Here is a 25394-nt window from a genome sequence, read left to right as displayed (position 1 = left end):
TTGGTTCACAAATGTTAAAAATCGCTTTTATTCAATTAAAAGTCCTTACAGTTTTGAGCAACTCAAAACATGATTTTTACTTCATAATTATATATATACTGTGCAATAATTACAGATTACAGTGTTAATAGGTTGATAAAGAAGGCGCTGTCACTCTGTAAATGTCCAGTAAGTTCTTGAACATAACAGTGCATACATTATGTGCCAAATAAACCCAATTAGTGTTTTGTATGATTACAAGAATGCAAAAATTCAAGGCATTTGAAGGAAAGTCTTCCCACTAGATTAATAAGAGTGAACAGAAAGAAAACACAAATCCATATGAAAAAAAATAAATATCCAATGATTTAGCTGCTTAGAGAAAGGCATCACTGAAAGTATTGTGAATAGCAGAAGTAGCAGAAAGGACAGCTCTAACAGTAACAGCACCAGTATAAACATCATCGGTTTACACTTTTTCCATTTCACAGAGGCATTAGTTGTAGGGGGAGTGCATTTTTTTTTTTTTTTTGGGTGTTACAAAAAAAAGCAACCAATGATGAACCATCTGACAAAAACAAGCTCCTTACATCACAGAACAGAAAACAGCGCTCCAAGTGGACAGTACTGGGTTCACAGGAACGGAAGACCTTAATGATTATCACTAGCATCTTTGGATATTGAATAAATTCCAATATTTCTTCATTCCATGTACTTTAAATGATATAAATAACATATGAAAGCATAAATACCCAGAAAAACTAGTAACATTTGAAATAAGAACCTAAAATCATGCTACTAATGATCTCATCCCTAACCTCTAGTCCTTTAAGACAGGAATAAAGTTTATTTCTCCCCCCCCTTTTATTTGGATGAACTCAGCTGACCTAAAAGCTTGTAATGAAACCATCTAACGATATTTAAACTAAAAGAAGAGCTTACTTAAAAATGAAATAAAATAAAACTGAACAAACTCAAACACCAGAGTGAATGGTTTGACTCTGAATGCGATTTTTCTGAGTGAAATAAAAACAGTTTTAGGGTATATTTTACTTCATGAATGACAAATTCACGGTTTTTGTTTATAAATAAAAATATTCTTAAAACGCCATTTTACTTGCAAACAAAGAATTTTGGATAAGGCAAGGCTGATTAGCCATAACAAGATATGGAGCTAGATATAGGTTGTAGTAGTCGAGTACTCTGCTGGTTTGGCTTGAGTTAAATCACCATGTTCTTGGAGGGGTGAAGCAAGGCTTAAATCAAGTGCTCCATATCGTCCCTGATTATAGTTTCCACGCAGTTTGGGAGAAATGAACCTTAACTGGTTGCTAAATGTGGAGTCATTTGACATGAGTACAGTCATAGCTGTAGAAACACTGGGCTCTTGCACAAATTGGTAACAGGGGGTGCTGGTTATGTCGGGCCAATGATGGTGCTGTTGTCACGAGCCTGCAGACGAAGGGCTGTAAGGAAGGGTGAAGGGGACAAAAAGTTGCGCTGGAGCATGCCTGCTCAGGTGTCTGGTATGATGGCCTTGCTGAGAGCGATGGCTAGCTCCAGGTCCTCTTGCTCCTGAAGCTGCAGCCTCCTCAACCTCTCCTGTTCCTCACGCTCGCTCTCACGCTTGGCCCACTCCAGCTGCTCACTCTCATTTCCAAACTAGAGCGGAGAGACAAACATTAGACGCGCACAATAAAAAGCAGGGAATGAAGCTGTACAAGACAAACCAGACTAAACAGGGGAGGAAATAGGATGTGAAAATCAAGCTTTTCCAATTAAGCAGATGCTCAAAAACTGCAAAAATTAGCAAAATGATCTGATACATAACAGAATATTGATAAAAAAATTTTTTTAATGCAAATTAAAGACAATAAGACTGGATTTTGGCATCACAAAAGAAAGCAAAGAAAGTGCTACACTAGTGCTATAAAGCAATGGTCACGTTTCCCACATTCTGCGTTTGGATTAATCCAATGGAGGATATTTTTAGAAAATACTTGTGCTTGGAGAATCATTGTACTTAGATTATGCTTTGCTGACAGTTTTTCACATGCAAAGAAACTGAAAACCCACACCCTTATACTGTCTTACCTTGACATGTTCAGATCCTGGCAGAAAAACAAAAATTACAACACAGAGCTCGATATAAAAACCACAAATCCCTTAAAACAGTCTGCTGGCGTGAGGGATAAATAAATTCATGTCATGTCAAGTGATACAAACCAGACACAAAAAGCTGCCATGCATCATCTCTCCGCATGAGAGCACAATCAGCCACTAGCTATAGAAGATGGCAAATAAGCGGAAGGTGGGACACAGAGGGAAAATTTACTCCGTTGTACTCTGCTTCAAGGCATGTCATGCTTTGACAGCAAATAAGCCTTTAGCTTGCACTTTGAGACTTGAAAAATGCTCCTCAAGTGATACCTGACCAGGCAAGTTCACCAGCTTGCCAACGATGAGTTTAGAAATCCTCACTTCCTCTCAAAGGCAAAGTTAGAGATCACAGCAAGCATGCAAGCCCCTTTAACAGGTGGACAGAGCCAATCTAGAACTCAAGAGAGACTAGCAGAGGGACTGTCCAAGTCAGTCAAGCAATCATTTAATTTCCTTCAAATCCAAGCTGCTGAAAAGCTCTCAGATGTTCTGTCAGTTGTTAGTTAACAGCCAGAAATAAAACAGTCCTGTGAGTGGTTTGCTAAAGTCACCGTTTGTGGGGCGTTGACAGAATAGGGCTCAGTGACACAGAGCTGACACCTCTGAGGCTTCAGCACAGCAGACTGAAGATCGAGATGAGGTCAGCAGCTCGTGCAGACAAAGATACACTACAGCAAGTAAACTACACTTACAGATGCAAAATCTGCAAAACCCACAGGACAGTCTTTGGATGTTTTACTTGAGTGTGCCGTAAAGAAAGAGTCTTTACTGTCTGCTGTGGAGACAATGCTCTGGGGCAGCTCTGATGGACTCAAACTGAGCACACCTATCAGAGAAGGAAGATGTTTAAAAAAGATAATACAAAAATGAAAGAAAAAGCTGCTATTAGCATCTTCATTAAAAATACTTATCACTGATAACCCCTTGGGAAATTGAGCTCACACTTTAAAGGCTAACGTGTAATATTTTGCCACTAAATATTCACAGGAAGCCAACAGTTTCATGCAAGCAGAGTAGTCAACCCAGGGGAAAGCCACATTGATTCAAAAAAGGTGTTAACCACATTTTTTGAGTACAGCTCACTGATGCAGTGAAGCTTAAACATGCACAGGGTTGCTTTTTTGGAACTTGCAATTGTAAAAAATGGACACACCCTTATCTACAGTAAACTTTGAACGCACTTCTTATAACCATGGCACTATTAATAAGTCAAATGTTTATCTCACAAATTTTGTGCACCAATGCAGCACAGGCTGCTGCTGCAATTGAAGGGCTCCACACAACGCTATCTTTGATTTGTCAAATTAAAAATAATAATACTCATTTTTAAATAAAATAAAAATAATTATTACTAAAGTTGTTTACAAATGTTGCTGCAACACACGTACAAGAAAAAAAAAAAAAAAAAAAACTATTACAAGTTCCAACTGGACCAAGAATTGTTGAGCAATTGTTCTTGTAATACAGAAAGTCAACGGTGCCCACGACTTCTGAGAGTGGGCTTCTCACTTCCCATCACACGTGAAGCACGTCTCTAGAACAGCTAACCGTGGCAACTCATCTCTACCCTTTTCTGTGGTGGTAACACAAAGGGGAACATCAACTTTCCCAGGCTGTGGCTTCTGCTAAAAGAATAAGTGCAAGGTCACACCGGAAAGGGCATGTGCTGGCATGGCCTCTAGGTAACGTGTGAATTCACATGCGCACAGAAAAAAAAAACAAAAAAACAAGATGAACAGTTTAAAAAAGGCTGAGAAAGTTGTTCTCAGTCTCATCTCTCTGTTCACAAGAATATCTTAACCCACCACTGCAGGAGAGTAATCTAAACGAACGTCTTAACAACACCATCACTCAAAGAACTGATAGTATCATCATATCTCTGCCAGCAGCTTTCCTGTTTACAACATCAAAAGAAGAAATTACTTTCTCAGCACCGTAGTGCCTCAATAGAGAAGTTTTTCCTTTTCTTTTTTTTAAAAGCACCATTAAGGTATCAAATCCCTATTTCACAAGATAGTTTACTCACAATGAAAATTCAAAAATGTTATAGTTTTACCACAAGTTGCATATCAGTTATGAGAATATAGTAGCATAGCAAGCTGTATTGAGTTCAGCAGATCTGAACCACTGTTATTTCCCAATTCTGAACATCACTGAACAATTTACTTCAACATACAGTGGCTTTCAAAAGTATTCCCACCCCTTGAAATTTTCCATATTTTGTCACATTACAACCACAAACAAATATATTTCACTGGAATTTAATGTGAAAGACCAACACAAAGTGGTATAACATTGTGAAGTGGGAAGAAAATTATGCATGATTCAAAACATTTTTTACAAATAAAAAACTGAAAAGTGCAGTGTGGCAAAGTATTCAGCCCCCCTGAGTCAATACTTTGTGGAACCACCTTTTGCTGCAGTTACAGCTGCAAGTCTTTTAGGGTGTGTCTCGACCAGCACATCTAGTGACTGAAATTTTTACACATTCTTCTTTGCAAAACAGCTCAAGCTCAGTCAGATTAGATGGAGAGCGTTTGTGAACAGTAGTTTTCAGATCTTGCCACAAATTCTCGATTGGGTTTAGGTCTGGACTTTGACTGGGCCGTTCTAACACATGAATATGTTTGGTTTTAAACGGTTCCATTGTAGCCCTGGCTTTATGTTTAGGGTCGTTGTCCTGCTGGAAGGTAAACCTCCGCCCCAGTCTCAAGTCTTTTGCAGACTCCAACAGGTTTTCTTCAAGATTGCTCTGTATTTGGCTCCATCCATCTTCCCATCAAACTCTGACCAACTTCCCTGTCCCTGCTGAAGAGAAGCAGCCCCCAGAGCATGATGCTGCCACCACCATATTTGACAGTGGGGATGGTGTGTTCAGAGTGATGTGCAGTGTTAATTCTTTGCCACACATAGCATTTTGCATTTTGGCCAAAAAGTTCAATTTTGGTCTCATCTGACCAAAGCACCTTGTTCCACATGTTTGCTGTGTCCTCAACAGCTTCTGGCAAACTGCAAACGGGACTTTTGATGGTTTTCTTTTAACAATGGCTTTCCTCTTGCCACTCTTCCATAAAGACCACATTTGTGCCGTGCATGACTAATAGTTGTCCTGTGGATAGATTCCCCCACCTGAGCTGTGGATCTCTGCATTTCGTCCAGAGTCACCATGGGCCTCTTGGCTGCATCTCTGATCAGTGCTCTCCTTGTTCGGCCTGTAAGTTTAGGTGGACGGCCTTGTCTTGGTAGGTTTACAGTTGTGCCATACTCTTTCCATTTCCAGATAATGGATTGAACAGTGCTCCGTGAGATGTTCAAAGCTTGGGAAATCTTTCTATAGCCTAAGCCTGCTTTAAAATTCTCCACAACCTTATTCCTGACCTGTCTGGTGTGTTCTTTGGACTTCATGATGCTGTTTACTCCCCAATATCCTCTTAACCAACCTCTGAGGCCGTCACGGAGCAGCTGTATTTGTACTGAGATTAGATTATACACAGGTGGACTCTTAAGTCATTAGCAGTCATCAGACAACTTCTGAATGCAATTGGTTGCACTCAGAGAAAAGAGGGCTGAATACTTTTGCACACCGCACTTTTCAGTTTTTTATTTGTAAAAAATGTTTTGAATCATGTATAATTTTCATGTATAATTTTCTTTCCACTTCACAATTGTATACCACTTTGTGTGGTTGTAATGTGACAAAATATGGAAAAGTTCAAGGGGTATGAATACTTTTGCAAGCCACTGTACATGCAGTCCAGTTCAAGCACAAACACACAGACACACACACACACACACACACACACACACAGTCCCCTTAGAATTATAAGGTTCTATCTGCATTCTGACCAGTTTTGAGATACTAAATAATAGAACCTTATAATACCAAGTTAAAGCTTGATTTTGCAGATAGAACCTTTTTGTTTTGTGAATAAAATGGCCAAAGTTGTATATAATTGAAAAAAATCTCTTTGATATTGTTGATTTAGCGGTCAACAAATAAGAATATGACAATAAGTCAATTTCATCAAAAATGTCAGCTAGAACCTTATAATTCTAAAGGAACGATATACACAAATAAAGTCAGGGCTTACCATAGGGAGGTGCAGGCCGTTTAGGCACATTTTTCTTTGGGATTGGGAGTACAGGTTTGTCCGACTTCTTCTCACACACAAGGGAAAAGAAAAAAAACCCTCAGCTGTCATACAAAACGATGACCCCAACAGAAATGTCAGCTAAGATGTAAAGCCTCTGGACTTATACAAGGTAGACCTTTTCCATAAATGTGATAATTGGAAGGAAAAAAAATAAGACATCACTCACGATGATGAAAGTAAAATTAACAGCACAGCTTTTTACTGCTTTGGTGGAAAACTATGTTTTATGGTGCAACTGATTCATAACTTCAAGTCTCCAGAGCTTACCTTTGACATCTGACTAAAGTCAGCAAATCCACCCCCCTTGCTTCCAAAGAGTTGCTTCCAAGGGGGTCCACGTCCCAAACAAATCTGTGACAAAAGTACATTGAAATGCATTTGGAACATTTGAATACATTTATGGAAAGAGCCAGAAACTATAATGAAGTTCAGCCCAACCACACATTCAAAATCCTCTCTGCATCTTGCTTATTCTGAAAGGGCCTGTTTTCTATTTTCAGAAGAGGGAATGTGGCGTGACTGTTTAATTTCCATGACATTTCGCAAAAAAAACCTGTAAAGCAGAGGTTTTGTTTAACTTGACGTATGCATCTGATCAGCTAATTAAAGGCGTCAGTTGGCATACTGTTAACCATAACTGTGTCGGGGTGTTTTGAAGCTCAGTGGTATGCCACTTAATGAAGAAGAAGAAGAAGAAGAAGAAGAAGAAGAAGAAGAAGAAGAAAAAAAAAAAGCAAACTGCAGTCAGTTACCGTGTAAAAACAAAACACTGTAATAGAATATGTTTGTTGTGAGTGTTTAACCACAAAAAGACCCCATTCATGTGCAGGACCCAGTGTTTTTCTTTTGCGCACAGTAACTCAGCTCAGGTCTACAGTTGACTCTGTGTTCTTCTTAAGCATGTATAACACAGCAGAGCATCAACCAGCCGCAGTCACCAACTTAAAACAACTTCCGCACCAAAAGAGGCACAGCAGTTCAATAGCAGCAGGTATAAAGACAGGACAGAGGCAGGAGTGAACTGGTTAAAGGAGTTTTCTAGTAGAGAAGGACAGCAGTCATAGAGTTTGTTATGCTTGGCTCCTGTGAGCCTCCTGTTTTCCAGGGTAGGGGGGAGTATTTTTAGTTGGCCAGTAGTAAAAGTGTAGGTACTTGACTAAAAATAGCCATGAACCACAGAAAAATTGAAGCCGCAGTGAGTAAAAATTGTTTGCTCCTGGTGCCCCCCCCCCAAAAAAAATCTAAATCTAACACATCACCCACAATAGGAAAAAATGACTCTTTAAGATGGGTTTCACAACTAGAAAGTACTCTCATGTTTAGATATCTGTTAATAGAGTCATAATTTCTGAAAAAGGTTTGGAAAATCTATTTTTATTAATACAGGAATGACTATGTATGATTCACGCAGGAAGATGTTACTAAATTATGGTCACGTTATCTCTTCAACAGTAAATACAGATGGATAAGGATATGCCAACATGTTTTACTATAACCTGTGCAACGTATGTACTACAATATAGCTGCTGGAGACTTCTTCCCATTTAAAAAAGGTGTTCTTTTGTCCCTTTCAGTACTTGCTCATAAGGGATCATTAGCTTGTTACAGTTCTTGAGATGACTGCTGTTGGAACTGATTGGTAATAAAACTGAATATAAACTGAAATGAATGAGGCTACACCGAGAAACAAATAAAATCTCAGATTATTAAAGCCCAGAGAAAAGTCTCTGTGTGTGCTCTGCTTTCTCACGGTGCTTCTGTACCTGAATCCTTTGGTTTTGGGCTGTTTGAGCTGAAGGGGTCACTACTGCCGAAGGCACTTGGCTAAGAAATAAGGAGGAAAAAGAATAATACAATGAGACTGAATTCAATCATTCATTCATTCATTCAAAAAAAAACAAAACAAAAACAAAAAACATCTAAATGTACACAACTATCGCTTTCTGGTTTGCTTTTTCCATTTATCTGCAATAGAAACAGCACACTGAAGTGCTGACAACCTGCAACGAGAAGTTTACCACAGAAAGAAAGAAAAAAAAAAAATCTTTTTCAACCAATACTCACACTGCATGTTAATGCGCCACATTAGCACTCCAAAGTAGAATCACTTTGGGGGGGAAAAATGCAATACCTTGACTGGTGGTACAGGTTTTCTGCTAAATGGGTCTCCAGATCCAAACAAGTCTGGCTTGTCAGTCGTCTTAAAAAAGTCTTCAGATGAGGTGCCTTTGAAGGGATCTCGTTCTTTGAAAGGATCTTTTCCAAATGGATCTAGAAAAAAGGACAACGCTATCATTTACATCTTTTGATAAGAAATGCTCATTCACAGGGACATAAAATGAATGCAGGCGACGGCTGACAGAGCAGGGGAACAGCAGTAAGTCCTTACAGAGACAGAGGAGTAAGTGAGGATGAGAAGGTATTCAGACTCTTTGAAGAGATCAGACTTGAAGGGATCCTCCATTGGAAGGGGTCTGATGGAGGTTCCTTAGCAACACTGCTGTTGTTGAACATGGCTATTCTTGACTTTAAGGAGCCATCCTAATTAAGCACCAAGAAAACAACAAAATTTTCAGTGAGCAACAAATGGGCAATCTTATCAATAAAGTACCATTGTATCCAGCAAATATCCAGAAATTAACTTGAGACTGCACGTCTGGTACTTTTGCTCTTCTCTACCATCTCCAGAGCCATAAACACAGGAAATTTGAAAAATTTTGATTGAGATGTCTTCTTAGGAAACAAAATCTAAACCTGGATCTTTAGCAGAAGAGGAAATATACAGTTTATGGGCTTGAGATTAAATTTGTATTGTGAAAGAAATTACTGTATCATCCTTGATAGATACTCATGATCTCCTCACCGTACTTCTGAAACCTCCATTCTCCTTTTCAGCAAACCCTTCGCTTAAGTCCGGCAGGTTGCTTAAGTTTCCTGCGTTGATTTCTTTCAAAGCGCTGTTGTACTGCTCAATGGTCTTGGTTAACTCCATTTGGCTCTCCTGAATCAGTGACAACTTACCGCGAGCCTAAAAATACAAAAGAACGTAATCTACAGTTATCTACACACTACTAAAAGCCAGGCTGATATCATCCACTTCTGTCCAATAATCAATCACAGTTCTATGCTACGAAGTTCAATGTGTCTGTGCTCTTATGCTGGCATATACAGTCTGCATATTTAGTTTGCTTCATGCTTCAATAATTTCACTTCATGTTCTACAGTGTGCATAGCACTTTTAACTAAAACTTAAAACAAAACTAGGTTTGAAAAAACATTTTAATTAACTTGAATAAAAGTATATAAACAAAAGTGCACTTACAAAATTATGATAACTTGGTTTTATTCTTTGTAAAGTTTGTCAAATTTGCTAGCCCAACAAGCCTGTTGAGGCGTGATGCTTTATTATTGCCCACAGGGACTATGGTAAACGGACTGGTACTCATACAGTGCTTTTTTTACTCTAACTGAACTCAAAGCACTTTTTACGCAAGCCTCATTCACCCAATCTCTCTCTCTCAACACACACACACACACACACAACACCACACACACACACAACACACACACACACACACACACACACACACACGTATACAAGTGCTTTTTCCCCCTATGTCTAAGCACCTTGTCGAACATTTGCAGACACACTCACAGTCAATGGATGCATCAGGGGCAACTCGGGGTTCTTCACCTTACCCAAGGTACTTTGACCCACCAACCGTCCGATTGGTGCACGACCGGCTCTACCTCCTGAGTCACAGTCGTCCCATAATTATGACTCAATTATTTGTATTATGACAATATAGTCTATCTCAATCTGCCCCTGACAAATATCCCTCATATTATGACAGAGAAAAGAGCCAAAACATAAATAAAAACTAAAAGGAAGCCTTTTAAATAATAAAAACGAAACTGAAATAAGAAAACAGTCTCTGGAAACTTACTAAAAAAAAATTACAACGAAACAAAAAAATACACTTCCGTACTTGAATGGAGCACAATGGTAATAGTACCGACTTTCATCTACTGGGCCCAACAACTTTCTGGCAAAAAAGTTGACTGACTGTAATCATGTTAAAAATGACAATCTGGGTTTAACTCGGCTAACAGAAACAAGATGGTGCTCAAAACTGAGGAATGAATCAGAGATTAAAGCCACTAAGCAGTAGTGGTAAGTGGTTAAGTTGGTGGTGAAAATAGAATCTCTGACCACTAGAACGCTTCATGTCAATGTTTTGTACCTCAAAGCATCATAAATATGACTGTCAGAAGGAAAACTGCTCCTTTAAAGAACAACTGCTGTTTTTCTAAGTTAAAGTTAAATACGAGTTTAAAATTCCACTAGTACATGAATATAAAATCATCTCTACCTCTGTATGAATACTATTATTAATACTACTGAATATCCAACCATTAATTTGATTCTGGAATCTAATTTTCCAACCTGATCTTTATTTCAGACGCTGATGACTTTATTGCTGAGCTTGGTGGTCCGAAGTGGCGCAGCATCCTAACGTAACCCCCTGTCTCTCCCCTTAAACTGACCTGGCTGATCTCCTCCTGGGTGGTTTTGAGTGACTTAATAATGCTGTCCAGCTGGGTCCGACCGGACAGCAATCTCTGCTCCAGCTGGGCCTCCTCCTCTTGGAGTCGACTCAGGTCCACTTTGGTACGGCCCAGCTCATCTTCCTGGCTACGGAGGTCAGTCTCCTGTGAGCGGATCTGGCTCTGCAGGGATGAAATCTTGCAAAAACAAAAAGAGCGATGAGTTTAATGTATAGGGTCAATGCCCTAATTGCTGTTCATTTAGAAATGAACGATTTAAATTATATATATTTTAAAAAGACTATAATACATTTCAAATACATTTGCATTTAGTGCTTCACTTCTTATATATCTTCTTTTTCACATCATCAAAGTAAAAAACAAACATGCACAGCTGCCTCTAAAGCAGTTACACTGACTTTGTAAACAAAGTCCTAATTGTACTTGTGGTGAACGTGTTTAAAGATACTAACTCAGAGCAATTTTCTGTAAACAAAACTTGACCACTGTTTTGACACCTGGCCTGATATCTGAGATCACACTCATACTAAAGCATTATCAGCTTAGACCAAAAAGATTACACCACAGTAAGACCACAACTGCATGTGTACCACTGTGTCATCAGAAGCAAAACACATAATGCAGGAACATTTCTCAATTGAATACATGCATTTCACTTTAATATGTCAATGTCTCTAACCTTTTGGGTCTCCTCCTGGCACTTCTGCTTGACGTCGTTGAGCATTCCCTCAAGCTTGTAGCGCTGCTGATCCATTTCCTCCAGGCGCTCCTGGGTATCCTGCTTCTGGGACTCCAGGTCCTGCAGGCTGCTGCTCTCCCTGTCCAAATCACTCTGCATGTCCTGAGGGTCAAGCAAAAACCCACACAGAGGCACATGTGTTTGCAGAAAATACAGCTATTAGGCATGAACTTTTCTGAGCTAATAAGCCTTCCACTCGAAATTATGTAATTTGTGCTAGATCTGAAGTATTTCTGACTATTGCTGACAACTTTGTGTTGTTGAAAAGGTAGTAAAATGGACTTGAATCCACTCATGAATAACCATTACACTGACTAAACTTTAAAACAGGCATACTAAATGATTTTGGCTCAGCTTACCTGTACATTACTGTTTTTTTGTCTGATGGCCTCTTCCTTTTCCCTGATCTCATGTTCCAGGATGAATTTGTCTCTACAGATGAGAAAAACAACAACAGACAGGTTGGAAATAAATGTTACTCACCAACAAAAAATACAAAACTTGAAAAGAAAACCATGTCCAGTGTTTTACAAGCACCCATTTGAATTACTTTATATTGTACTGGGTAGCTTAATCTCTAGTAATATAGCTTGGATTATTAGTTTATTAATAACCAAAGTTTGCATAATAATTAGTAAAAATAAATGTATTGGAGTACACCTGTGTCCCCTTTAGAAACAGCAGCTGCTGCCTCTCTTTCTCCTCTGATACCCAGAGGGGTGTACAATGACATGATTAGTGGGTTACTGAGCTATGTGGAGCTTCAAGCCAAAGGTTGCAGTGTCATGAAGGCAGCTCTCTTTTATCTGGGTAATCACTAACGCAAATTCTGCTGAGGCACACAACCTGGTCTGGACCAGGTTATGTTCACAGTTTCAGTTTAAATCAGCTGGAAGTGTCACATTTTTACCGATTCCAGTCTGCTGTAAGTGTGACACAGATTATCTGCTTTATATAAGCAACTTATCAGGCCGCACCTTAACACCACCACCAAGTGAACCCCAGCTGTAAAATTACTGTTATCTTGGCTGCAAATCTATCAAAATGAAAATATTCAACCAAAATTCATTTCACTTTGATCTGGCAACAGTGATTTCCAGCTCCTCTTTATAAGGCTATGGAGCAGTGACAGAACTAAAACACACTGTGTAACCTTTAATGTTTAAGTATATGAAGTTTAAAGTTTCAGAGCTCTAATGTGCATCAGCACTGAGCAGTAAAATATATAGATGTGAATTAATACATTTTATCCCTGTGTGCTTGTAATGAAAATTAATTCACGAGTACTCTCATCTCTTATTTGCAGCTGCCGTGTTACATTTTCCTGTTGTTTTATTTTTAATCTTTATAGACCTTCAGTGATGCATCAACTGTCCCATTTTATGTGTACAGAGCCTGAAGAAAAAAACCTGGGTTAACACAGAAAGTTGGAAACCGCTAATGTAATGTGTTACCTGTTATCTCTGACTGTGGTTTTAGGTTTTGTTGAGCTAACTAATGCAAAGAAAGACTGGCTAATGCTGAACTTGCTTCATAGCCCTTGTACGCAGCTTCTGCAGAGCATTCATTACAATTGTATCATTTTTACTGAGTTATCAGTTGCTCTGTTAAAAAAAGGCTACTTGAAATGATAACATACTTTTTAATGGCTTATAAATATATTTTACAATTTGCACAAATCTATTGTGATTTGCAAATGCGAGTGTAACAATTGCACTGTCCCACCTTCCGTATTCTCCCACCTTCCTAGACTATTTTCTGTGACACATTCTCTTATGCCTCTTTTCCACTAGTGCCTAGTTGGCTTGGTTCAACTCTACTCCGTTTCATTCGTTTTCCATTACAGCTGGGTACCGCATCAGCAAGGCGACCATAAAGTTCCATGATGTCGTTCGTACACAACGCAAACACAAACGGTCTTTCTATCTAGCTTCTGTCGTCACCCATCAGGCATTAAAATGTCTGTGTTGGTTAGTGTGTAGCCATTTCCCTCATTGCTGGGTTTTAAAATTGGCAGGTTTGATTCTTGTGTAGAAGTCATTCTCATGAATCATTTTCAGCTGATTAGGTCCAAAACAAAAAAAAGTACATGGTACCAGATGCTACCATCTATAGCAAAACCCTAAAGCAGAGTACAGTCATGCTGAGTGAAAAAGCAGCATCAGTAGCCTCATACGCTTCCTTTTACTGAAAACGTAGCCATAAGTTGAACATATTGACTGCAAGAAAAAAACAAGTTAAGAAACCAATGCTCAGTCAAATTACATCGCAAGTTACCTCATGGCCATGACTGACTGGCTCACTGTCAATGGCCTGAATGGGATAGCAGCGGAGTAATCAACTTGCCTCACATACTTTTTGGTAATGGTTTGATAAAGGTTATTTCAAACACTGGTGGAATTTTTTTTTTTTAATTATCCTTGAAGAAGCAGACTGATTACATAAAAGTTCTTACTACTTCAAGATTCATTTTCAACTGAACCTGAATTAAATTCTCTTTTGGTAAACTTAATATATTTTAGAGTCAAAAACTGGAAAAGGTATAGTTTAATGTATCCATTTACTCCAAACCAGTGTTATTTTCCATTTATCAGCAATGTGTACAGAGGTACACAGCAAGACCAGCTGTTGAGCAGAAAGCATGTTATACTGTATGCTATATACAAGTAGTACAATAGCTTAAAAGAGCTTTGATCCAGAACATCACATCACTGAAAGCTTGTCTACTTTTCCCTCACAGGAACTGAAACAAAGCTATCCCTCCTGTTAGTCAGGGTGCAGCGGCTCACCTCTGCAGATGCGCTATTTCCTTACTGAGGTCATCCAGCTCTTTGATGCCTGTCAGCTCTGCTGACCCTGTGGAGCTGGTACTGTCCTGAGGCGAGAGACATTGAGACAGATGAGTTAGACAGGGGAGAGAAAAGGAGAGATAGGTGTGAAAAAAAAGTGTCAGTTGGTTAGGACTGGGAAATAGACAAGCAAATGATGAAGAACCTGTTCTAATAGGCAAAGGAGGACAAAAAGAAGGGAGAAAGAGATCAGAGGGGACGTGAGTGACATGCAATGGGAGAGAGGAGCTCCCTGCTGTTGTGTCTAGAGAAACAAAAGCCACAGGAAGGAAATACAAAGAGCTTGCACAGTTAGGGAGAAAGCAAGCAAGCCAGGCAATACAGGAATGACAAGAAATGCACACAAGACAATTCAAACACTAGAGTAAATTCTGGATTATAGCTCATTGTTAAACAGGTCTATGACATATCAAGAAGCCCAAACATGGCATTGGGCCACTCACAAAACTGTGGATCCTCCAAGCAGATCAATACAACACAAAATTTATTTTTAGGATTTCCCAAAGAGGACGCACATGTACTGCATTCTCTGAATACTCCTATATCAGTGTTAGTAGATATTAGCTTTATCTACTGATACTGGCACATCTGTGAATAAGATGAGGTTTACTGTTGTCAGCTGCTGAAGTTTTTCTATTGAGTTGCATCAGTTTTTCCCTGAGTGCTGAACACCAGAAAGACTTGAGTAGTTTTTAAGATAAGGATCTCATTGCTCTTCCAGGCACAAAAGAAGAATCAAATATAGCAATGCAAGAGAAAAATTACTGGTACTGGCATCAGCTATTGGTCCAATTCTTATTTTCAAAATTGGTATTGGCCCAGAATTTCAGTGCATCACTTCTGAATGTTTAACAAATATGACTGTAATGATGATAATAAGTAATACTACGTGTTAAACATTATGTTAAGTTTTCTTGAAAAAAACAAAAAAAAACAACAGTTACCAACAAGCCAGTGATGATGAAAATACAGCAGGTGGCAGCACTTGCCCTTAAAATCTTCCCATATTACTGTACACTTTCTGCTTTAAACTGAGAGACTACGATAGAACACAAGCGCCACCTTGTGACAAAAACCCAGCTACTCACAATCTGCACTTTAGAAAAAGAAGCAAGTTCTGGTCTCACAGAAGACATAAGCCCCGCATAGTTCTGGTAGACAGGATAGAGAAGAACCCAAAAAGACAAAAGTATAAAAATTGTGCAGTAAACAATAAACTGTTTTGATCTGAGGACTAGAAAGCAAGAAGTCAGAACCCAGCATTTAAATAGTCTAAGTTATGTGATACAGATGCAAATAAAACAGAAAACTTTAGAAAGAAAGAAAAAAATTGTAATGAAGAGATGAATCAACAGATAAAACAGTGGTTGCACTATGGTATTGTCAGAACTCACAAAGCCCATAGCTGATGATGCAGTCCGTTCTGATGGAGGGATCATGTCTGGAGTGAGAGCGGAGGGAGGGTCAATATCTTTATTGACCTTTTGTTGAATCAAATGCATGGCTAGTGCAAACTGCTCCCGGGTCAGCTTGCCTGTCTGTTTTGTATCAGCAAGTCCCCTATAGAGAGGAGAAACTTTAATCAAATAATCACAAACCTCTGAGAAATGATACCAGAAATGTTTACAAATATTTCCCTTGAGTACGTACCATTGCTGACTGCCCTATTTTTAGTAGAGCACCTTTAAATTATTTTTAAAGATCACTTTTCTTGTTCCACTTTTCTAGAACAAATATAATTTTAACTGTCCACAAGATGGCACTATATAGCTTCATCTAGGAGAATGTTCTGACCAGGTCCTTAAGAGCACCCACATTTCAACTACCCTATATAGGCTGTTATGCTAGTGCCGTGGTTCTCAAACTTCTTGAAAGCTGCACTCCAGAAGCTGTTTATTGGCCCAGACTTAATGCATTTTAGCATTTAATCATAGCAATGAAAAAAAAAAATTAAAATGAAGATTCAAGTTGAAGTTTAAAATAAATGCTCAAATTATAGCACCCAAAACAAGTGCCTTGCACTAGATTGTACATATACTTCACTGCCAAATGTATTCACTCACTGAATTCAGGTGTTTCAGTCACTTCCATGGCCACAGGTGTATAAACTCAAACACCTAGGTATTCAGACTGCTTCTACAACCATTTGTAAAAGAATGGGTTGCTCTCAGGAGCTCAGTGAATTCCAGCATGGTACCATGGTGAGATGCAACAAGTTCAGTCATGAATTTTCTTCCTACTAAATATTCCACAATCACCCGTTAGTGGTATTATAACAAAGTGGAAGCATTTGGAAACAACAGCAGCTCAGTCACAAAGTGGTAGGCCATGTAAAAAAATTAATGAGAGCAGGGTCAGTGGATCCTGAGGTGCAAAGTGCGCAGAGGTCACCAACTTTCTGCAGTCAATTGCCACAGACCTCCAAACTTCAAGTGGCCTTCAGATTAGCTCAAGAACAGTGTGGAGAGAGCTTCATGGGATGGGTTTCCATGGCCGAGCAGCTGGATCCAAGCATTACATCACCAAGAGCAATGCAGAGCGTTGGATGCAGGGGTGTAAAGCACTAGGGTTTAATATTTTTCCCGAAAATGACATGAATCAAATCCCGGGAAATGACGAGCCATTTCCCGGGAATCCCGGGAAAAAGTTTATTTATTTTTTTATTTTAATTAGGCCTTCTGTAGCCTGTGTCGGCCTTAACCTATTGTGATATTGTAGAGGTAGCTTTCCAGCTATGTCCTGTTATGCCCAGTAGGGGGCAATGTTGGCTTGATTAATGCAATAAAACCTACATCTCGACATTTGAGTGCTCGAGCTATGCGGTGTTGTATCGTTCCTCAACACTCCCTTAACAAATATAATTCGAATATTCCTCCATTGTACATGGAATTATACCAAGATATTTTACAGCTGCTGGTGCAAAACAATACGGTTCATCTCCACACAGCATTGATAAAGGCTCAGCCACGCTGTCGTGGCGACATCTGTTGCGCTATATCTCCACCAGTGGAACGCTGTAATAGTCATTGAAAAGTTAACTACAGTACTACACTATAATATGACATAACACAGGGCCTTGAGTAATGCACTACGACTTGGTCATTGCCATTCTGGCAACAACAAATTTATAACACCGTGTCTGAGGGTTAAAGTAGGTTCGCTGTGAATCGTCTTTTGAAAAACTGGCCAATCCTTATAGCCTAAAAAATATACATTTTACTCAACTCCATTTTAAAAGCGAAATATGTTAAAGCAATCTATTTCATGATACTTTCTTCACACATTAGGCCCGTATCCTAATTCATGATTGTTAGTAAGCGGCTGCAAACGAGGAAAAGAAACACTCGAAGTTAAACAGATATTTCTTTATTGTTCAGGGCAGGCATATTTTATAGGCTATATAATGCAATATAACAATATATAATAATATAAAATTATATAATACAAAATACAAACACATTACCTACGATTTCAACAAATTAAAGAGGAAAAAAGTACAACTGTGTAATACCTCTATTAAAACGCTTGAGATGAAGGCTGAAGCCTTAAACGGAGGCTGAACGTGCCTGAAATGAAGAGTAATGCTTTTCGCATTAAACGAACCCTTCTCTTTCCTTAAATTTAACATTCTGAAGCTTTCTTTTCTTTCTGAAAGTCAAATCGACGCGCGCGACTTTTTTCCCGGTTTCCCGTCTAACGTTTCCCGGGAAACGGGAAATGGTTCTGATCGCATTTCCCGGGAATCCCGGATCCCGGGATTAAACCCTATAAAGCACGCCACCACTGGAATCTAGAGCAGGGGCGATGTGTTCTCTGGAGTGACGAATCACGCTTCTCCGTCTGGCAGTCCGATGGATGAGTCTGGGTGTGGTGGTTGCCAGGAGAACGGTACTTGTCTGACTGCATTGTGCCAAGTGTAAAGTTTGATGGAGGGGGGATTATGATGTGGGGTTGTTTTTCAGAAGTTGGGCTCAGCCAATTAGTTCCAGTGAAAGGAACTCTTAATGCTTCAGCATACTAAGACATTTGGATAATTTCATGTTTCCAGCTTTGTGGTAACAGTTTAGGGATGGCCCCTTCCTGTTCCAACATGACTATGCACCAGTGCAAAAAGCAAGGACCATAAAGACATGGATAAGCAAGTTTGGTGTGGAAGAACTTGACTGGCCTGCACAGAGTCCTGACCTCAACCAGATAGAACACCTTCGGGATGAATTAAAACGGAGACTGCGGGCCAGTCCTCGTCCAACATCAGTGTCTGACCTCACAAATGCGCTACTGGAAGAATGGTCAAAAATTCCCAGAAACACACTCCTAAACTTTGCGGAAAGCCTTCCCAGAAGAGTTGGAGCTGTTATAGTTGCAAAGGCATCATATTAAACCCTATAGATTAAGAATGGGATGTTACTCAAGTTCATATGTGTGTAAAGGCAGACGAGCAAATACTTTTGGCAATATAGTGCACATACAACATTGGGACCACTGTTTTAACATTTACTCTCACATGGACACAGATCAGTGCCTTCTCTAAAAATATTTTCTACATCTACATATTTTCAGAGAACTCTGCAACTTGGGAAAATGCATGTAAACAGTTAAAGAAAAGAAAATGTCTACATTTAAAACATTGGCAACATTAAAAAAAGAAAATGACTTGACAAATAAATACAAGACTTGCTGATTTAACCCTATTCGGTTAGGTTAATAACTTTCTGGAAAATGAAAGAATTTTTGTTCTGTACACCAACACAGTGGACTTTAAATCTAACAATCAAGATAAAAACCCAGATAAACCTAGCAAATATTTTAGGAGGGTCTAAATCAACAATCTTGTACATTCTTAAAAAGAAGGAGCCCATTAACACTGAAAGGCCAAATCAAGAACACTCTTGAGGTAGTACACATTTCATTGTCAAAGTCTACAATCAAGACACATCTTTATGAATGCAAATACAGTGTTTACAACAAGGTGCAAGCCACTGGTTGCACTCAAGAACAAGAAGGCCACATCAGCCTTCACAGTTCTGGAAAAAAATCTGAATGAAACCAAGACTACCTTGTACCACCAGAATGATGTGAAGAGAAACATATGGAGAAGGAAAGGAACAGCTCATGATCCAAAGCATACCACCTGTCAAACATGGTGGGGGCAATGTTATGACATGGGCATTCATGACTGTCAGTGGGACTGGATCACTAGTGTTTACTGATGACGTGACTGCTAATAGAAGCAGCAGGATGAATTGTGAAGTCTACAGTAGGTCTTTTCAATTAATCAAATTTTGATTTCGATTTCAGCACCAAACGATCACAAAAACAGTGTAATCAACAAAAAAACAATTATAAAAATTATTTTGTTACTTTGTGCTCTGCAAGTATACTCTTAGGCTAGAATTATGCTTCTGCGTCGAGTTTAATTCTGAATTAGTCTTAAAATCAACATGTTTTCTGTTCCTCTGGGCTATAACAGGCAAGCCTGACTGGAATCAGGTGCGTAGAATTAGGTAAGGTCAGTAGAGACACATCACTACCAATATCAAATAACGTCCGTTATGTCCCTACCAATCACGGGCATCATTAGCAAGGTATGGTAAGGAGATGTCCCTACCAATATTTGCTCCACAGGTGTAATTAGCACTGCACCGGACCCTGATTTCTCACCAAAAACCCTGGAAACTGATTCGACTCACGTCTTGTTAATACAAAACCTTTTGAATCCCTGTACAGGATCTGTCAGTATGTTTGTGGCACTAAACTGTGAGCAAATTTATTTGATCTAAATAACTCGGTCCTATTTCTTCCTAGCATTATTAGTCGTGATAACTGGCATTACCTTTCTATTTATTTATTATTTGTGTTTAATTTCTATTTTTATATTTCATTTATATATTCTGTATTTTATTTTCAATTTAGTACTTATTTTCAAGAGATTGTAGAAGTGCACTAGACTTCAAGGTACTCACTGTTCTTTAAGTGCAATAAATGCAGTGTGTTTACAAAGTCAACATGTAATCGTGTTAAGTAATTTCAATATTGACCAAAATAATTGTGATTATGATTTTTTTCCACAATTGAGTAGCCCTAATCTACAGGGATATATTCTCTGCTCAGATTCAGCCAAATGCTGCAAAAGTGACTGGATAGCACTTCACAGTGCAAAGGGATAATGACCCAAGGCAAACTGCAAAAGCAACCCAAGCATTTCTCAAGGCCAAGAAATTGGATATTCCTTCAGTGGCCAAGTCAGTCATCTGATCTCAACCCAAGAAAGAATGGTTTTCAGTTACTGAAGAAAAACCTGAAGGCAGAGATCTACAAACAATCAGCAACTAAAGGTGGCCTAGTTGAGGTCCTCAAGGTAGTCATTAAATGCAAAAGCTTTTCATCCAAATAATATAGACTCAGTGTAATACTTGTAATAAACCCCTTGAATTAAAACTGAATGCCCACACTGCAATCATAAATATATTACCTGTTTGATTTAAAAGCCATTAAAAGTGCCACTGTCAAAAAAACTTAAGAACCTAACTGTATTTGCTGGAAGAACATACCTGTTTCTAAAAAATAAAACTGCCGAATGCATTTCCGAATTTGCTTGCATTTTCTTAAGGTACATTGCGTTGGGCTCTGACGACCACTGTTATTCACAACGTACAAAAAATTTTGTGACAGCAACAACAAAAATATGTTAATACAGCTGAGCTGAGCTGTGGCCTTACCATATCTGTGCGAGCATTGTCTGGGAGAGTGTAGAGTTCATGAAGATCTCGATGACATCCCCACCTGTGACGAGGCCGTCACTGTCAGTGTCTGTCTTCTTGAAAATTTCATCATATTTCTCTCTGTCAGCCACTGGTACGACCCAGTTCACCACTGGCTAGAAGGAACAGAAGACATTTTGGGATATGATATGAAAGCCACAGCATTTTAGTACACAGCAAACACACAATTCTTCTTCATTGCTGGACTTCAATGAAGACAGATTTACTATTCATAAGAGGAATTTATGAATTTGCACAATGAAATGTTTAAACATAAAAACACTGTTAGCCACCAGTGCTACCCTTCAGCCTCCTGGCAGTAGAATCTTTAGGTGGCACAAATACCCTGCAAGCAGAAGTTCTAGATCATATAATTACCAGGTCTTAGTACATCTTAATGGGGTGGATATGAGCCTTAGTCACTTGCAAATGGCCAAGTAAGAACCAGGAATCAGAAAATCATAAATATAAACTACTGAGAATACTACCACTTTCTGCGATTGGCATTGTTATGATAAGAACTCATACAAGATTTTTAGTAAAAGCATCAATGGTATGAATTTAAAAATCCTAGGTGACACCTTTCTCTATCATGTTCACAAGATTTTCAGAAAACTTGGCCTTCAAGATGAGTCATCGCGTTTACAAAGTTGAAACTTGGCCTCCTGCCCACGTGGCAAAGGAACAAATATCTAGCCGGAAAAAAATCACGGCCTGGTAGTATTCGATGACTGGGGGGTGCGGGGGTAAGGTCCCCCCTGGGTATCAGACAACCGCTTGCTAGTGCTAATAGCCAGCATACTGGTGTAATTCTCAGCTCGTTGCAACACCACCTCAGCCCGCTAGCTAGAACCCCAACCCCATCAGCCTTTTTAGTGTGAGAGGTTAAAAAATACAACCCTGAGCTAGATGCACTTATTTTTGTTTTAGCTGTTTACTGAAAGCAGCAGGATGCTTTCTTAGTGCCAGGAAGAGGGGTAACAGAAAATATATGAAGCTGCATTTAAAGTAGCAGAAAGGGGCATGAAGAAAAACACACCACAACATAACAGCTACATCAAGAGGTCAAAGAACAAATGTGTCACTAATACTACTGCTCTTTCCTTACAATAAAACCTGTTTCTCCAAAAGCAAAAAAAAAAAAAAACTCCTTAAGCTGTATCCTGGTAGAGAGAGGCTGGCCTTTGAATAATACTCAGAACAATGTGGTAAAACAAGTCTGCCTTCAGCAACAGAAAACAGTTACTACATGATAACCTAGCTTGTTTAAAAGTCAAAAATCTGCCCTTGTGACAACCAAGAGAAAATAAATATATGTGGTGATGTTTCCCATCACACTACAAGCTTTTAGAATTTATTTAGTTTTACAAAACCTGAAAATAACCAGCCACATTAAGTAAACAACCCCACACATCCAAAGATTATGACAGTGCACTCATAATCTCATAAGTTTGTGTTTTAAACAAATTCCAATGATTAAAACAACTGTGTGAAACAACCTAAGACAGCAACAGCTGTAACACTCTTTCATTCTTGTTTTCATATATATATAAAAATTTATTTATTTTTTTTTTAAAGCAAGACAGTGGGGCTTGGTGATAAATCAAATTGAACTTTTATAAGAAAACAAAATTGTATTACTACATTTTTTCCCCCAAAAGTGCCATGATTCAATTATCCTCTAATAAAAGTTAAAAGTTGGTTTGTTGTTGAATGGAATGCAGAAACCTAGATCACTAGAAAACAAAGTTATGCAGTAAATCATTCTACTAAACATTAGCTTGATTATTTGAAGTTTAACATGAAAATGCACTGCTAAAAATATTTGATATAAAGGTCTGGCACCAGTCAAAGTGCTTTGACTGCTTGCACATATCCAATTTAAATCATCAATCAACATTATATACTTGTCTTTGTACTGTGGGAGGAAACCAGAAGACCTGAAAACCCATGGAGGCAAAGGGAGAACATGCAACCTCCAAAGAAAGACTCGAGGAGTTCACACCCAAAAAACCATTATATTAACATTGTATAATATGTTTAACCACATCTTTGTCCATTATACCTAGTAACATTTTCAAGACAGGGACTGTGAGGAAACATACCGGTGAGCTGGCCTTAAAGGAGTGTTGTGGAGAAAGGCTGACAGTACTGGAGCCGAAGAGAGTAGAACTGCTGAGGGGAGTAGTGACCAGAGGAGAAGTGCTGCGTAAAGTCTCTTTGAGAGGAACCGGACTAGATCCAAGACCAGACAGAGTAGGCAGCACGGGAACAGCACCTGGAAGCCCAATCCCAGACTTCTTCCTCTTAGAAGGGGGAATAAGGGAAGCAGGTAAGCTAGTTGGGATTGGCTCCTTCTCCATGGCACGATATACAAGATGCATGGCCTATAAAATGGAAAGTCAGACCAGTTATTACAAATAAAGGAAGAACATGTTTCTTTGTTTATTTTCTTGATATTTTGAATTAAGCATTAGCATCTAAAAATTAATATGGAGTACCACAGTGAATTCCTCTTTGTCCAAGTTCCCATCTTTGTCCACATCACTTAGGTCCCAAATCTGCAGAAACAATGAGTAAGTGCTCAAGATTTTGCTTATTTGAACTATCAGAGAAGACTGTGTAGTATGATGTGACATGTAACGTCACCTTTCCTAACACATCCAGAGGTAGCTTGGAGTTTATCAAAACTGGCTTGACTTTATCACCAGAGAGAACGCCATTTACAGGTGACAGACTCTCAAAAATTCCCTCAAACTTCCCTTTTTCATCAGGCTGGGAAAGGAGAGGGAAAAAAAACTCAAGTTTAGGTGACAAGCCCATTCTTCGGTTAAATCCTGACCGTTCTCAAAAACTTGTAACAACTTACCTTAATTGCCCACTGTGAATCAGGTGCTGTTGTTGAAACACTTAATAATGGGCTGTTTGCATCTTTCTATAAGAAAAGAAAGAAGAAGAAAAAAAAAAAAAAAGAACAAATACATGATGTGAAATGATTCACAGAAATAATTCCCTGTAACTTTACTGACTAATTCAGTGCTCAGGAGTTATTTGACAACTTACAAATTTTGGTGCAGCTACGTTTTGGTTGAGGTTGTGAAGATTTATGTCATTTCCACCCTGTGCAGAGGCCACCAGCCTCAAAGCTAGGAAGAAACCCTAAGAAAGAGGAAGAAAGCAGAGCAATTTTTTTCTGCATGCATCAGCATGACCATAACAACAAATTTACAGAGAAATTCAGAGTTACCCGCTTGTCCAAATAGCCTTTTCTTTCTGAATCTGACAAATCCCAAATCTAAAATAAATAAATAAATGCAAAGGTATGGCAGGTTAGTTTGCTCACTTATATGACTGTGTGTCATTGTGTGAACATGTAAATGATTTTGTTACCCACCTTTCCCAGTGTGCTGTCTGACAGACCAGACTTCTTAAGAAACTGAGCTGCATCAACAGCTGATATTCTGCCAGTGTTTCCTGGATCGAGCTAAAAATCATCATTAATAAATTAAAGTGGACACAGAGGACATAACAGATCATACTGAGATGAAAACATTGTACATGCGCTGGAGAGAAATCTTGTCAGGCAATGCAGACCTTACCTGTCTGTAGTAGTTTTCATAAACCGGGTTTCCATTTGATAACTGAAGTAAAGAAATACAACATTGGCCTAATTACAAATGGCTGTGTATTAATTAAGTAGCACATAGAACGCTAGAAAACTACGAATGGCTAGTTTTAATGGCAAAAGACTGCACAACACAGTCAGTTCATAAAGTATAAAATCATCTTGTTTTTTAGTTCCTGCTTAGTCGTGTTTTGTTTTCAACAGATCCACACTCCAGACTAGCGTCATTACTTCCTTCGATAGCAGTAGCTTTCCTCATCCATTAAAGCGTACACTAACTTTGCTATCCTAACCTAGCTAACCCTGTCAAATTAGTTGACAACGAAAGATTAATAATACGGTCCAACTAGCTTTTATCCACCACATCTTATGAAGACCCAACGAGCTAAATTCATATAACGACTGTCGCTATCAGCTGATAACGATTTGCAGCAAATTTAAGACTTTTATTGAGCTGTTAGAAGTTGTTACCTGACTAATAGTCATGTACGCCGCCATATCTGCTGGTACTTCGGGAGTGCGCACACAATACTAAAGGGAGCGGGAGCGAGCGGCCGG

General features: G+C 38.9%; 1 protein-coding gene across 1 annotated transcript; it reads right to left on the bottom strand.

Moving 5' to 3' along the window:
- LOC115795652 (epidermal growth factor receptor substrate 15-like 1) lies at positions 1–25394 on the bottom strand. Its single transcript, XM_075074437.1, is given in 25 exon segments — positions 1–1641; positions 2832–2965; positions 6231–6297; positions 6561–6609; positions 6611–6644; positions 8057–8117; positions 8425–8566; positions 8726–8759; positions 8762–8834; positions 9157–9321; positions 10842–11039; positions 11542–11703; positions 11961–12033; positions 14391–14476; positions 15845–16010; positions 21170–21327; positions 23317–23598; positions 23713–23772; positions 23861–23986; positions 24081–24146; positions 24275–24370; positions 24459–24506; positions 24606–24695; positions 24811–24852; positions 25308–25394. Coding segments are annotated over 25 exon segments (2586 nt in total). The 5' UTR covers positions 25335–25394; the 3' UTR covers positions 1–1494.

Source organism: Archocentrus centrarchus, chromosome 17 (assembly GCF_007364275.1).
Source record: "Archocentrus centrarchus isolate MPI-CPG fArcCen1 chromosome 17, fArcCen1, whole genome shotgun sequence".
Classification (NCBI taxonomy): domain Eukaryota; kingdom Metazoa; phylum Chordata; class Actinopteri; order Cichliformes; family Cichlidae; genus Archocentrus; species Archocentrus centrarchus.
The sequence above is the reverse complement of the archived record's forward strand: the minus strand, read 5'-3'. Positions and strand labels throughout refer to the sequence as shown.